General features: G+C 41.3%; 1 protein-coding gene across 2 annotated transcripts in view; it reads right to left on the bottom strand.

The window, feature by feature from the left end:
- OTUD7A (OTU deubiquitinase 7A) overlaps nucleotides 1-12,586 on the bottom strand; it is a 151,923-nt gene that overhangs the window by 75,574 nt on the left and 63,763 nt on the right. For both annotated transcript variants that reach the window (XM_047086856.1, XM_047086858.1), the window contains exon 2: nucleotides 9,164-9,346. In XM_047086856.1, coding sequence (XP_046942812.1) covers nucleotides 9,164-9,346 — 183 coding nt within the window. The remainder of the gene's footprint in view (nucleotides 1-9,163; nucleotides 9,347-12,586) is intronic.

The following is a 12,586-nucleotide window of genomic DNA, read 5'->3' as shown; positions in this document are numbered from 1 at the left end:
GCTGCTGGGGCTAACATTACCACCACCTGGCATATGGCACTTACTCACTCTGAGTCATAAGACCATTCAGAAAGAGGCAAGCTGGGAGTCTACCACACAAGTATGCATCAGCATCATTAAAGATCACCAGGCTTCTTTTTGGGTCTTAAGTTACATCTAACTCCAGTCAGCAGAGCTGTCCCTGCTAGCTCTGAGGGACACGAGCCAGACTGCTCTTTGTTTCATCCATTTACATACTTCAAGCAAGAAGTAATTGGTTCAGGCTTTCCCCACCATGGCTTGGATGGTAAGAGAGGTTACTTTACTAAAGTTACTCTGATAAATGCATCTCGCATGACAATGCTCCACATACAGATATGAAGCCATCACATCTACTTCTCTTCTGTCTGGTTTTTCTTCATCACAGCACTCAGAAAGTACTGGGCTACTTTAGTCTTATTCTGCCTGGGCTTTCCAACAAAAGGGTGAAAAGCACCGTGTAGAATTCCTCTGATGGACATGATGTTACTCTGTTAAGAAGTTAATCATGTGATCTCAATGCCACAGCAAAAAAGTGGATGTCTTTGTTTTCCTTCACTCTTGCTTTTTTTTAACTAAAAAATTTTAATGTTTATTTTTGAGAGAGAGAGAGAGAGAGAAAGAGAGATAGAGCATGAGTGGGGGGAGGTGGAGAGAGAGAGGGAGACACAGAATTTGAAGCAGGCTCCAGGCTCTGAGCTGTCAGCACAGAGCCTGACATGGGGCTTGAACTCATGAGCCATTAGATCATAACCTGAGCTGAAGTCGGACCCTCACCTGACTGAGCCACCCAGATGCCCCTCTTGTTGTTGTTTTTTAATGTTTATTTATTTATTTTTAGAGGGAAAGAGATCGAGAGCGTGTGGGGAGGGACAGAGAGAGAGAGAGGGAGAAAGAGAATTTCAAGCAGGCTCCATGCTCAGCACTGAGCCTGACACAGGGTTTGATCTCATGACCATGAGATCATGATCTGAGCTGAAATCAAGAGCCAGATGCTTAACCAACTGAGCCACCCAGGCTCCCCCCATCCTTGTTTTTTTAAGCCCTGTCCTTAATAGCTAACATTTACCACAATACAAGGATTCTTAAATACAGGGTGTTAGGGAGAAGTTTTCTTGTTTACAATCAATATCTGTAATAACAGAGTTATTTTAGCAAGACAGAAATCCTCTTTCAATCATCTCAGGAAAACAAAATTCAAACTGCTGTTTGGATGAGTATTGTCTAAACCCTGTGGCAAATTCATAAAGTATATCCACTCAGGTCATGAGGACTCCCACTTCATTTCAGATTAGCGTGCTCACTGATCAGGCTCTGCGCTCATGCTGATGTTGCTCTGAAGCATGTCTCTTCCTGCCTGTGCTCACAGAAAACCCACACCTGTGCCTTCATCCCGAATGGGAGCTTCTTACTTTCCCATGGGCAAGAGCAGTGGACAGAAATGTCATTAAAGTAATTTTGCTACAGCAAACCGAAAACAAGAGCCTTTTGACCCTGGGGTAGGTTGGTTTTAAATTTAAAGTCAATTCTCAGAAGCCTCAGGTATCTGTGCATTAAAATGCATAGCGAGTCCCACAGAGTATTTTAAAATGGGTAATTTTGATACACCTTCAATTGGATTCTGAGACCATGATGACTAGTTATTTTGAGGAAAGGCAAAGAGAAGTTAAACCACAGCAGCCATGGGAAAGAAGAGAAATGGAGCACATAGGGCCTGGCTTATCTACCATGGGGGATGGCCCCAGTGCTTCCTGCACTGTCCACATTCTGAAGAGCAAGAACAGAGTAGACTCCAAGTCTTTCTGCCATGTTTCCAGGTCTTGCAAGCCAGGCTGATGTCTTGTCTCTTGCTACAATCTACCATGTCTTATCTGGGAAAGAAGGAACTGCCCCATCTACTAGGATCTGATGGAGATGGAAATCAGTTGTTCTTTAATACCTGAGGTGCTACATGACCTCACGGTCCACTGGGCAGACTCACAATGCTGCTCTCAATAGTGGGAATCTGCCGGGCAGGGTTATCCATACTCCTTCATGGTTTATCACTCGGTACCTATTTGCTAGTTAATGACATGCTATTAGGATCTGAGAAACATTGCAATTTGTAGTATAGTATGATGCTATTTAGCAGTTCCAAATATTAAGTATTTGGAGTCTTGGGGTGCCTGGGTGGCTCAGTCAGGTGAGGGTCCAACTTCGGCTCAGGTCATGATCTCACGGTCTGTGAGTTCGAGCCCTGTGTTGGGCTCTGTGCTGACAGCTCAGAGCCTGGAGCCTGCTTCAGATTCTGTGTCTTCCTCTCTCTCTGCCCCTCCCTCACTCATGCTCTGTCTCTCTCTGTCTCAGAAATAAATAAACATTAAAAAAATAAAAAAAAAATAAATCAATATTTGGAGTCTGAAAGAAAAAGCCTGAAAGAAAAGGTCTGAAAGAAAAGCCCCCAAAGGGGTGTGTGCCTGGTTGGCTCACTCGGTTAGGCATCTGACTTCGGCTCAGGTCATGATCTTATGGCTTGTGGGTTTGAGCCCCGCGTTGGGCTCTGTGCTGGCAGTTCAGAGCCTGGAGCCTGCTTTGGATTCGGTGTCTCCCTCTCTTTCTGTCCCTCCCCCCGACTCTCTCAAATATAAACATTAAAAAATTAAAAAAAAGAAAAATCCTTTTGAACTAAAATTTGAACTAAAATTTCTCATATAATGAGAAATATGCTCCTAATTCTAACATTTCCCCATCACCATCTCCATGAATGCACATAATCACACACAAACATACACATGCACATACACATTGATTCTTTAAACATGAACTCAGTGATCTTTCTTTTAGGGGGGTATAAATGAATTGTGTTACAGGAATTACCATGTTCGAAGTTATGCCCCAGAGAAATATAGAGATTAAAAAATCATAGAGAATGCACAGAATTTTACAACTATTGACAAAGACAACTGTGATTTAGGCCAGGGTGGGTGTTTTAACTACATTTCCTTATTTTCTGTATTCCTGATGCTCTGGAATGTGGGCATCCCTGACCAGGAAGAGGCTTTCCCTACCAGGAATAGCCAATTCTGAGAGCAAATAACTCAGAGGGAAGGAGCATGCCTTTCCTAGAACACTGACCAATCTAGAGGCCATACTCTGAACCACGTCTTCTATCTGGTTCTTCCACTCCAGCAAGCACTATTCCTCTGCATCCCAGGGCAAGGTACAAGACAATCAGGGATAGCTTCAAAACCCCAGAGAGCCTGCTGAAATTATTCAATCTTGCCAATCCTGTATCTGTTTACCTTGCCTTGCCTTTTCCAAGGAAATCACAGTAAAGGCTCATGCCCATGTTTTTTTCTCTTTGTCTCCTCTGCTTCCTGACCAAACTTGGTGCTTCCTCATGTGACCATGATGTGCCATGCTTCCTGCTTTTAGGGAACTGTGAGTATAAAAATTTCCCTCCTGAAATTCTTTTCTATGTTTGCATATCTTATCATATCTGGTTAAAACAAATCCTAGGTATTTTTAAAACAGGTGCACAAACCTTTTATGAAAGGGACAGATGTAAGTACTTTAGGTTTTATAAGTCATGCAGTCTTTTTTTAGTATTTATTTTGGGGAGAGCACAAGTGGGGGAGGGGCAGAGAGAGGGGGACAGAAGATCCGAAGCTGGTTCCACATTGACAGTCTGACTCCAGTGAGCCTGATGTGGGGCTTGAAATCACAAACCATGAGATCATGACCTGAGCTGATCATATACTCAACTGACTGAGCCACCCAGGTGCTCCATAAGTCATGCAGTCTTGGTCACAACTGAACTCTCTAGCACTAAAGCAGCCATAGCCAATGCATAAATGAATGGACATGAGGATGTTCCAACAAAAACTTATTTGAAAAATAGTAGCCAGAGTTGGCTCATGGGCCAGTTTGCCAACCCCTAATTTATAACATGGAGATATTCATTTTCCATGTTAGTGCACTATGATTTGAAGAACTCAATTAAAGGATACATATATCTAATTCAGAAACTATAATTTTTAATTTTTATTAAAAAAATTTTTAACGCTTAGTTTTTTTTTTTTTTTGAGAGAGAGACAGAATTCAAGCGGAGAAAGGGCAGAGAAAGAGGGAGACAGAGAACCTGAAGCAGGCTCCAGGCTCTGAGCCGTCAGCACAGAGCCCAATGTGGGACTTGAACTCACAGACCACAAGATCATGACCTGAGCCAAAGTCAGACGCCTAACTGATTGAGCCACCCAGGCGCCCTCTAATTTTTAAAAAGTAGATAGGATTGTTCACAAAACTCAATAGAATTATATGACAGACATGTTTTTTAATTCCTTAAGTAATATGTGATAAAAATTACATAGCAGCAGGTATCAGGTATGTATTAGGCTCTGAATCCACCAAGCTCTCTGGAAGCAGAGAGGAGAGTCCTTCTAGCCCCCTCAGTGGGAGGATAAAATAATGGAATGGTTGGTTTGCTGCCAGTCAAAAAGAGTAGGAGCAGCCATGTTGTCATCTGTCTGGATTGTCACTGTGTGAGAGAGCCCCGCAGCCTCAACTGTGCGGTGCTGAAAGAACAGTCATGGAAGGCCCTGAGGGGGAAAACTATAGGGAATGATTAGAAGTGGTAGTCTCTCCAGAGTCACACTTAATGGCAGCAATGGAGGAGAACTTAACAACAATATAACCAGATAGACAAGAAGTGACAGAGCCTTGGTGTCCTTTCCTAACTTGCCTTGGAGATCTACAGGAGCAGAAGAGGGGAGTGGGCTAGGGTTCATGGATAGAGGCTCCAGGTGGGGGGCAGGATTCTGGCCATGCCTTTCCTCACCCTGGCACAGTCCTGGGCAGGTTACTGCTCATACCATCACCTCCACCGGGTGGGCAAGCAACATTGTTGGCCAATGGCAGCTGGAGGAACATCAGGGCAGTGCTGAACCACAGCTGGGGGTGAGGCACCAATAACAATAACAGGTGGGCTGGCCAGGCCCTAAGCCTTCCCTCCCCTCTCCAACACATGCTGTGAGCTTGATGGTTACAACACATGGTTGCAGCTTCTGGAAATGAGCAATTGCTGGAACAGAGGTGCCGGAGGTTCCCTATGGAGTGGAGCTAACTGCAGAGAAGGGAGCAAGCAGGGAACATTTTCAGCCCCTATTAAAGCATTCAAAGATCTCCAACTTAAGTGCATTTCCCCCACACTCTCATCCAGAGGAGCACAAGCCAGAGCCCATGTCTTTGTCCCTTTCCCTGATATACAGTATGAGCAGAAATGGCTGATAACCACAGGTGCTCTGCAGTCACATGGAAAACTCAGGACACACCTGAGGAGTGTTACGGAAAGTCTACAACGTACCTGTGCCAGACGAAGCAAAGTAAATAGACTGGAGGGCAAGATTTTAAACTAAGCCTAGTAAATGTGTTCAAAGAGATAAACAGAATATTAGGATGCAAAATAACAATGGCAAAGGGCTAATTTGGAATGAAAAGTGTGAATGCTGATTAGCAGAATGGATTCAAATAAAGAATGAATTAGGAAGTTGGAAGACTGGGTCAAGGAACTCTCTTAGAAAAGGTGAAAATGCGATTTAAGAAAACAGTAGAGGGATGGTTTTAAAGCACTCAAGGAACATAATTTGGGTCTAGAATTCTTGTTCCACTAAACAAAAATTTAAGAATATCATGTAAACACCTTTAGGAACCCAATGCTTAAGGACTAATTACGTAAAAACTCTTTATGAAAGTAGTCTTTGAGAAAGTACTCTTCCTGCAAAAGATAAATGTGAATAAATAAAGTTAATGGTTGTCTAAGTAGATAACAAAATGAACCTAAATGTGATTGAGGACAAGTGGAGGTAGGAAGGGAGAAGACAAAACACACTCATACTAAGGTATGTACACTTTTTTCTTCAGGGTAATATTTAGTTGTTAATACATTTTTTAAAATGATAGAAAGAAAACATAAAAATAGGTTTGCATAGGTTAGGGGTAACTATTACCTAAGTAGAGGTAGAAAGTATAACTTTCAAATCAGTAAAAAAATTTAATTAGCCAAAGGATATAGAAAAGGAGAAAAACACACCAAAAAAGCCTGGCAAATAACACATACAACATAAAGAACTACATGCATGATAATAATTACAATAAAGTAAATGGATTAAATTCACTGTTCAAATGACAGAGATTCATGGATCAGATAATAAAATAATATCTGATGACAAATTATTTATAAGAATCACATGTAATATAAAATGATAAGGAATGCTTCAAAATAACAGCAGACAAAATTATATTCCAGGCAAATCTGAGCCAACAGAAAGGCAAGATAGAGATTTCATATCAAGTAAAACAGATATAAAGATAAAAAACATTCTAGGGCACAGAGAGACACTTTATATGTCGGTAACAAAAGAACACTGGAACAAGATGCCCTAACAATTACGAGTGCATATACATCTAACAAGATGGCCTCAAAATACAGTGGAAAGAATGAAACTAAGAGAAAAAAACAGATAATGTGCATTAACATTTCTAACTCAATTCTGGCTTTTCCAGACAACAGAGTAAGCATAAAAGAATAATCCAAGATATGGGTTCCAATGTAGCTTGAATAATAAGGCTGGGCTAACAGAAACAAAGACAACATTCATTCACAACAGTTTGGGAGGGCTGAGCTAATGCAATAGGATAAGAAATGAAATTCATTTAATGTAATTACATTTCATATGAATGTTAAGAATTTAAATTATTTCAGATATTATGATCATATATATATTTAGAAACCTCAAGATATTGTCTTAGAAAAAATGATTAGTTTTAATAAGAGAATTTATGTAAATTACTGCATAAAACATAAATATGTAAAAATAAGTTGCTTTTCTCTGTGCCTAAAATCTTAGAATCTAACTAAATGGGGAGGCATATTGAATGTTCTTGGACGGGAAAATGATATTACAATATGCCAATTATTCTTAAAATAAAAATTCAACCCAATCCAACCAGAATTCTAAGTTTAAGGTTTATATGGCAGAATAAATATCCAAAAATAGTGAAAAATTTTGGAAAAGAATAGCAGTAAAAAAGTTGCCTTAACAGAAGTTATACTATATAAAACTACCAGAGTCAAGGTAACAGGATGAGTGACCACACGAACTGACAGACACAGTCCAGAAACACATCCAAGTATATTTGGGAATTTAATATATGGCAAAGTTGGCATTTTAGTTCAGTGGAAAAAGGATGCTTTATTCAATAAATGTGCCAGGGTAAGTCAATTCTTGATCCAGAAGAAAGCAAGACTAGATTCTTCCTTACTACTTACAAAAAATTCAAATCAATCAAAAGACCTAAGAACAAAATTTTATTTTATTATTTATTTATTTATTTATTTATTTATTTATTTATTTATTTTTATTAGAAAGAGAAAGGGCACAAGTGAGTGAGGGCACAAGTGTGGGGAGAATCCCATGAGAGTCAGAGAGAGAGAGAGAGAGAGAGAGAGAAAGAAAGAGAGAGAGAGAGAGGAGAGGGAGAGAGAGAGAGAGAAGCGGGGCTCACCCCAAGTGGGGCTCTAGTTCACCTGAAGTGGGGCTCAAACTCACCAACTGTGAGATCAGGACCTGGGCCAAAGTCAGATGTTTAACCCACTGAGTCATCCAGGCGCCCCCTAACAACAAATTTTTCAAACAAATATAGGAACTTTGTATTCCAGGAGATCTTCTACAGCAAGAGAGGACACCTATCAGCCATGAATGCATAGTAATACAAACACTTTGTTGGCAGAATACTCTGTAAACAAAATCATAAAGTAAATTATTCACTGGGAAAGACATACACGTATATAAAAATATATGTTTGTCGTCTTCATCACAAAGAATGTTACAAATTGATAAGAAAATTGAAAACAAATAGAAAAATGGGCAAAGTATGTGAACAGGGATGTTGCAGAAGGGAAAATTCAACTGGCTAACAAACAAATGACAAGATGAAAGTTAAAACAGAAGACACCTGTTTTTTACCCTTCACAGTAGAAAAGCAATGTAAAACCATCACAAAATCATCCAGGACTGCCAAGAGTGAAGGGAGACACCTAGTTTTGCACATGGTGTTGGCACAGCAAATTCACTTTGGGAATGCTGACCCATAGAAATAAAAGCACTAGTATGTAAGATCATGGGCATAAAGTTGTTTGTTTTAGCATTGCTAGGAGTATTGGAAACAAAACACCCAAGAAAAACCAGGATAACCATTAATACAGGAGTGGTTTAGAAATGACTGTACAGAACAATATATTGAGACTATACTCATGATTGTTCAGTGAAACAAGTGATTTGAGAAGCATTATGTGCATTTGACTCTGATGCATTCTGAATGAGTGTAGCAAAAGGACAGACCAGGATGCCATCATTGGTTATTATGTCAGTGAGATTTGAGATGGGTGGAGAACAAAACTCTGAAGTTTTCTTTATATCTTTCCACTGTTTCTTCCATTACAGTAAACACATCTGATTCTTAAGAAAAAGAACAGAAAGGGGCGCCTTGGGTGGTTCAGTTGGTTAAGTGTCTGATTTTGGCTCAGGTCATAATTTCACAGTTTGTGAGTTTGATCCCTGAGTCGGGCTCTGCACTGACAGCATGGAGCCTGCTTGGGATTCTCTCTCTCTGCCCCTCCCCCATGCGCGCGCGCGCGCGCGCGCGCGCGTGTGTGTGTGTGTGTGTGTGTACGTGTTCTCTCTTTCTCAAAATAAATAATAAATAAACTTTAAAAAATACATAAAAAAGAAAAAGAACACAGAAAAGGGAGCCCTTGGGACACTGAACACTGATGATGAACAGATCTGGAGGCTATGCTACTTAGGGAATAACTGAAGGGACTAGAGGTGCTTGGCTTGGAGAGACTCAGGTTCCAGGAGGAGTGCTGGCCCTCAATCACATGGGCTCCTAGGGGACTGGACTGCCTCTCCTGCTTTTCTGAGGCAGAGGGAGAAGTCAGGAACCGGAAGCAGCAACGCACATTTCAGCTTGATGAACCGAGAGCCTGATTTGCCTGCAGCTGAGAGGTGATGACCTTGCCATTCTTTGACTGCCACCCCCCCACTACCCCCTGCAAGCCATGGAACCCCGGAGAAGCTGTTTCTGAGCTCAGTTCCTTGCCAGGTACCTTGGGCGATGTCGTCCTGCCTCTGAAGGCAGGGCCGTTCCACCTTGTGCCCGGGCTGCGGTGGCTCTCGCTCTGGCTGCTTGGGACACCTGCCCTCGTTGAACACATGTGGCAGGTTGGCTGTGTGCACCTGTCGGAGCTGCTCATAGTCACTCAGAGCGGCTGTCAGGTCCCAGTTTTTGCCTGTGGACAAGAAATGACAAGAAATTACAATATGAAGGATCTCACTGTAGAAAAAAACTGTACGAGAAGCATTCTTTAACAAATTTTTTTTTTTACAGTTCTTTATTTTTGAGAGACAGAGAGAGACAGAGAAAGACAGGGGGCAGAGAGAAGGAGATACAGAATCCAAAGTGGCTGCAGGCTCGGAGCTGTCAGCACAGAGCCCGAAGCAGGGCTTGAACTCACAAACCGTGAGATCATGGCCTGAGCTAAAGTCGGACGCTTAACCGACTGAACCACTCAGATGCCCCATGAGAAGTATTTTTAATTATCACTTTGACTAATGAACTTTCCACCAGCGTTCTTGTTTCTCAAAAGGGTAAAATGGCTTGATGCATAATCTCTAAAAGCAGAATTTCGCACCTGCGGCTGATGTCCATATGCAATATGTGACTGTATCTACTCTCAGCCTTTAGATTCACACACACACACACACACACACCACTTCAGAACATTACATTCCTAATTATCATGCCCCCCTCCACCCCTTTGAAAATCAAGTTGTAGAGCTTACTCTCTGAGAGAAGCAAAACAAACAAACAAAAAATCAATAAAAAGAATTCCCAAATTTTCTTTGGGCTTTTGCTTAGAGTTTTATTTTTCTTTTTAAGCTTAATACGGGTAAAGGAGAAGCTTTGGAGGAATTCTCTGTGTAAATGCCTTAGCAGCAGGCAGACGTCCGAGCTCTGAACCTGAACTGGGTGAGATGCTAGTCCCGACTGGGGTGCTGGCCTGGGAGAGTTGTAAGCAGGGCTCCTGGGCACGGAGATGGGTGTGGTGTTGAAGGGGACTTTCCGCAACGCTAGGAGGAGCTGTTCTGGGAGCTGGAACCCTGTGGGTCTCTAATTCCTGAGTCTGAGTCAATGGACTTCTAATGGAGGCATGGAGTCTTCTGGCATCATGAGCTTTTTAAAGACAAAGAACTAAAAGCCTAGCTTTCATGTTAAAGAGAAAATAAAATCTTATCCTCTTCTGGATAACTTCAAATTGCAGGTATAAGCCATATTGATCCAATTACATGCTAAATTATGTTGTATATACAATATAATGAGGCTTTAAATATACGAAATAATATCAGGACATCTTTTTTTACCTCTTCTACTTCTAGTGAAGACTAGAAGTAGTCTTGATACCATCAATCATCATATGTAAGTTATATGGCCACTTGTAATGTAATCACATTTTTTTCCTCCATAGTTAGCTAACAGAGACACAATAGTTGTATCTTTGTACTATCTTAGTGGATAAGAAAAGCAAACTAAATTATCTGGGTCACCCAACAGAAAAAACAGTGGGAGTTGGTGGTTTTGTAAGTGATAATAAATAGCTGGGGCATTGGTGTAATGCAGCCTGGTTATCATTAGTAATAGAAGTGGAGGGTGGTGGTTGTGGCTGTGGGGCTGGGGTGGTGGCCATGACAGGGCTGGTTTTGGGAAACTAAATTGAAGCATAAATGTCATAACACACTTTCACACTCACATAGGACTAAACATCACAGTGTACAAATATAACCCACATGATCTAAACCTGGCATTTTCAAGCATAAGGGTTAGTGATGATCCAATGGGCATTAATGTTCCAAGAAGGCAAAGATAAGACTCTTGCCCTTAGGGAAATCATGCCTAAGCGGGGGTGATGACCTGAGTGGGCACTCTGCTCTAAGGCGCGGCTGAGGGGGCCACATGCCCAAGGGAGGATCAAGCCTGTGTGGAGGAAGAAGGTCAAGGAGAGAGGAGGTGAAGAAGGAGACACAGGCCTGTCTTGATTAAAACCCACACTTTTGGGGCTATAGTTTCCTTGAAGCTGGTCTTGTTTAGGGCATCACAGCTCCTGGTTATGGACTAACTTTGACACCTCCACCCTGCCTTGCCCATTCATCATGACCCTCCGGAAAAGGACTTGTCCTCTTCTTCTGCATCCCTCACTCTCTGTCTCCAATTTGCCAATGTTTTCAGCTGCTGGGTCCTTACCCCCATGCACTTACCTGCATCATGTGAAATTCTCATTCAGGTGTCACTAGGTCCATCTAAACACAGCAGGCTATCAGGCCCATGGGGGAACAGCAGAAAGCCTCACTAGAACAGGGACATTTAACAGTCCCTTTTATCCTATGCCTCTGAATACTTCATGTACCCTTTTCTTGCTGCTTTGCCCTTTTTTGCCCTTAAAACACATAGGTTCCCCTATTTTTTCTTTCTTTTCTTCTCTTTAAAAATTTTTTTAATGTTTATTTATTTTTGAGACAGAGACAGAGCATGAGTAGGGGAGAGGCAGAGGGAGAAGGAGACACAGAATCTGAAGCAGGCTCCAGGCTCCAAGCTATCATCACAGAGCCTGAAGTGGGGCTCAAAATCACGAACTGTGAGATCATCACCTGAGCTGAAGTCGGACGCCCAACTGACTGAACCACCAGGTGCCCCTCTTTTCTTCTCTTAATTTATATCCTCTTTTGAAGGTCAAGACCATCCCTATGTGAAAAATCTTAAATCTAGTTGTAATTTCTATCCTAAGCTTCAAGGCCAAATGTCTAAGTATGACAGAAGCTAGGTGACTATCCAATTTCTATTTTCCTCTAAATCTTGATGCACAGAATGCTGATTTCAGATTGCAATCCACACAGCTAGAAATACTCATTTTTCTCCTGTAGCCAACATGAGATCTTCAAAGTATGTTCTTGTTGTCATATCTCTATTTGCTTACTCTGTTCCTTTTTCCAGAAATATTTCCTCCAAGCAGCAGAATAGTATAACTGTATGAAAGAAGACCTCAATCCAAAGACTACAGGGAATAAGGAAGTTGCCTGTTAATTTTTTTCCTTTAGGCTATGCCTTACTTTGTGCATATCACAATACATTAGGTTACTGGATTAACAATAAGCACAGGTTTTGTAAGTACCAAAATCTCTAGTACAGTTTACTGATGAAATGTTTGTGATTTAAACTTCTAACTCATTTGATGTATTCTTAAGAGTAACATCAAATGAGGCCAGATCTCAAGTTAAACTTAACATATGCATTTTGGCTCTCAGAGTGTGCTGCTTTAATTTAGCATGAAAGTATCACATTAATAAAGGGAAACTACAAGTCAGAGATGCATGGGCTTATAGGAATATATGAAACAGGAAATGACTAAACTCAGGGGAAAAAGCAAAAAAGAGGCAAAGTCATTTCCAAAATGAAGTTAAATTCTAAGGGCGCAAAG

This window comes from Lynx rufus, unplaced genomic scaffold, assembly GCF_022079265.1.
Source record: "Lynx rufus isolate CCGP_SWC_20201006 ecotype Redwood Valley unplaced genomic scaffold, mLynRuf1.p SCAF_21, whole genome shotgun sequence".
NCBI lineage: Eukaryota > Metazoa > Chordata > Mammalia > Carnivora > Felidae > Lynx > Lynx rufus.
The sequence above is the reverse complement of the archived record's forward strand: the minus strand, read 5'-3'. Positions and strand labels throughout refer to the sequence as shown.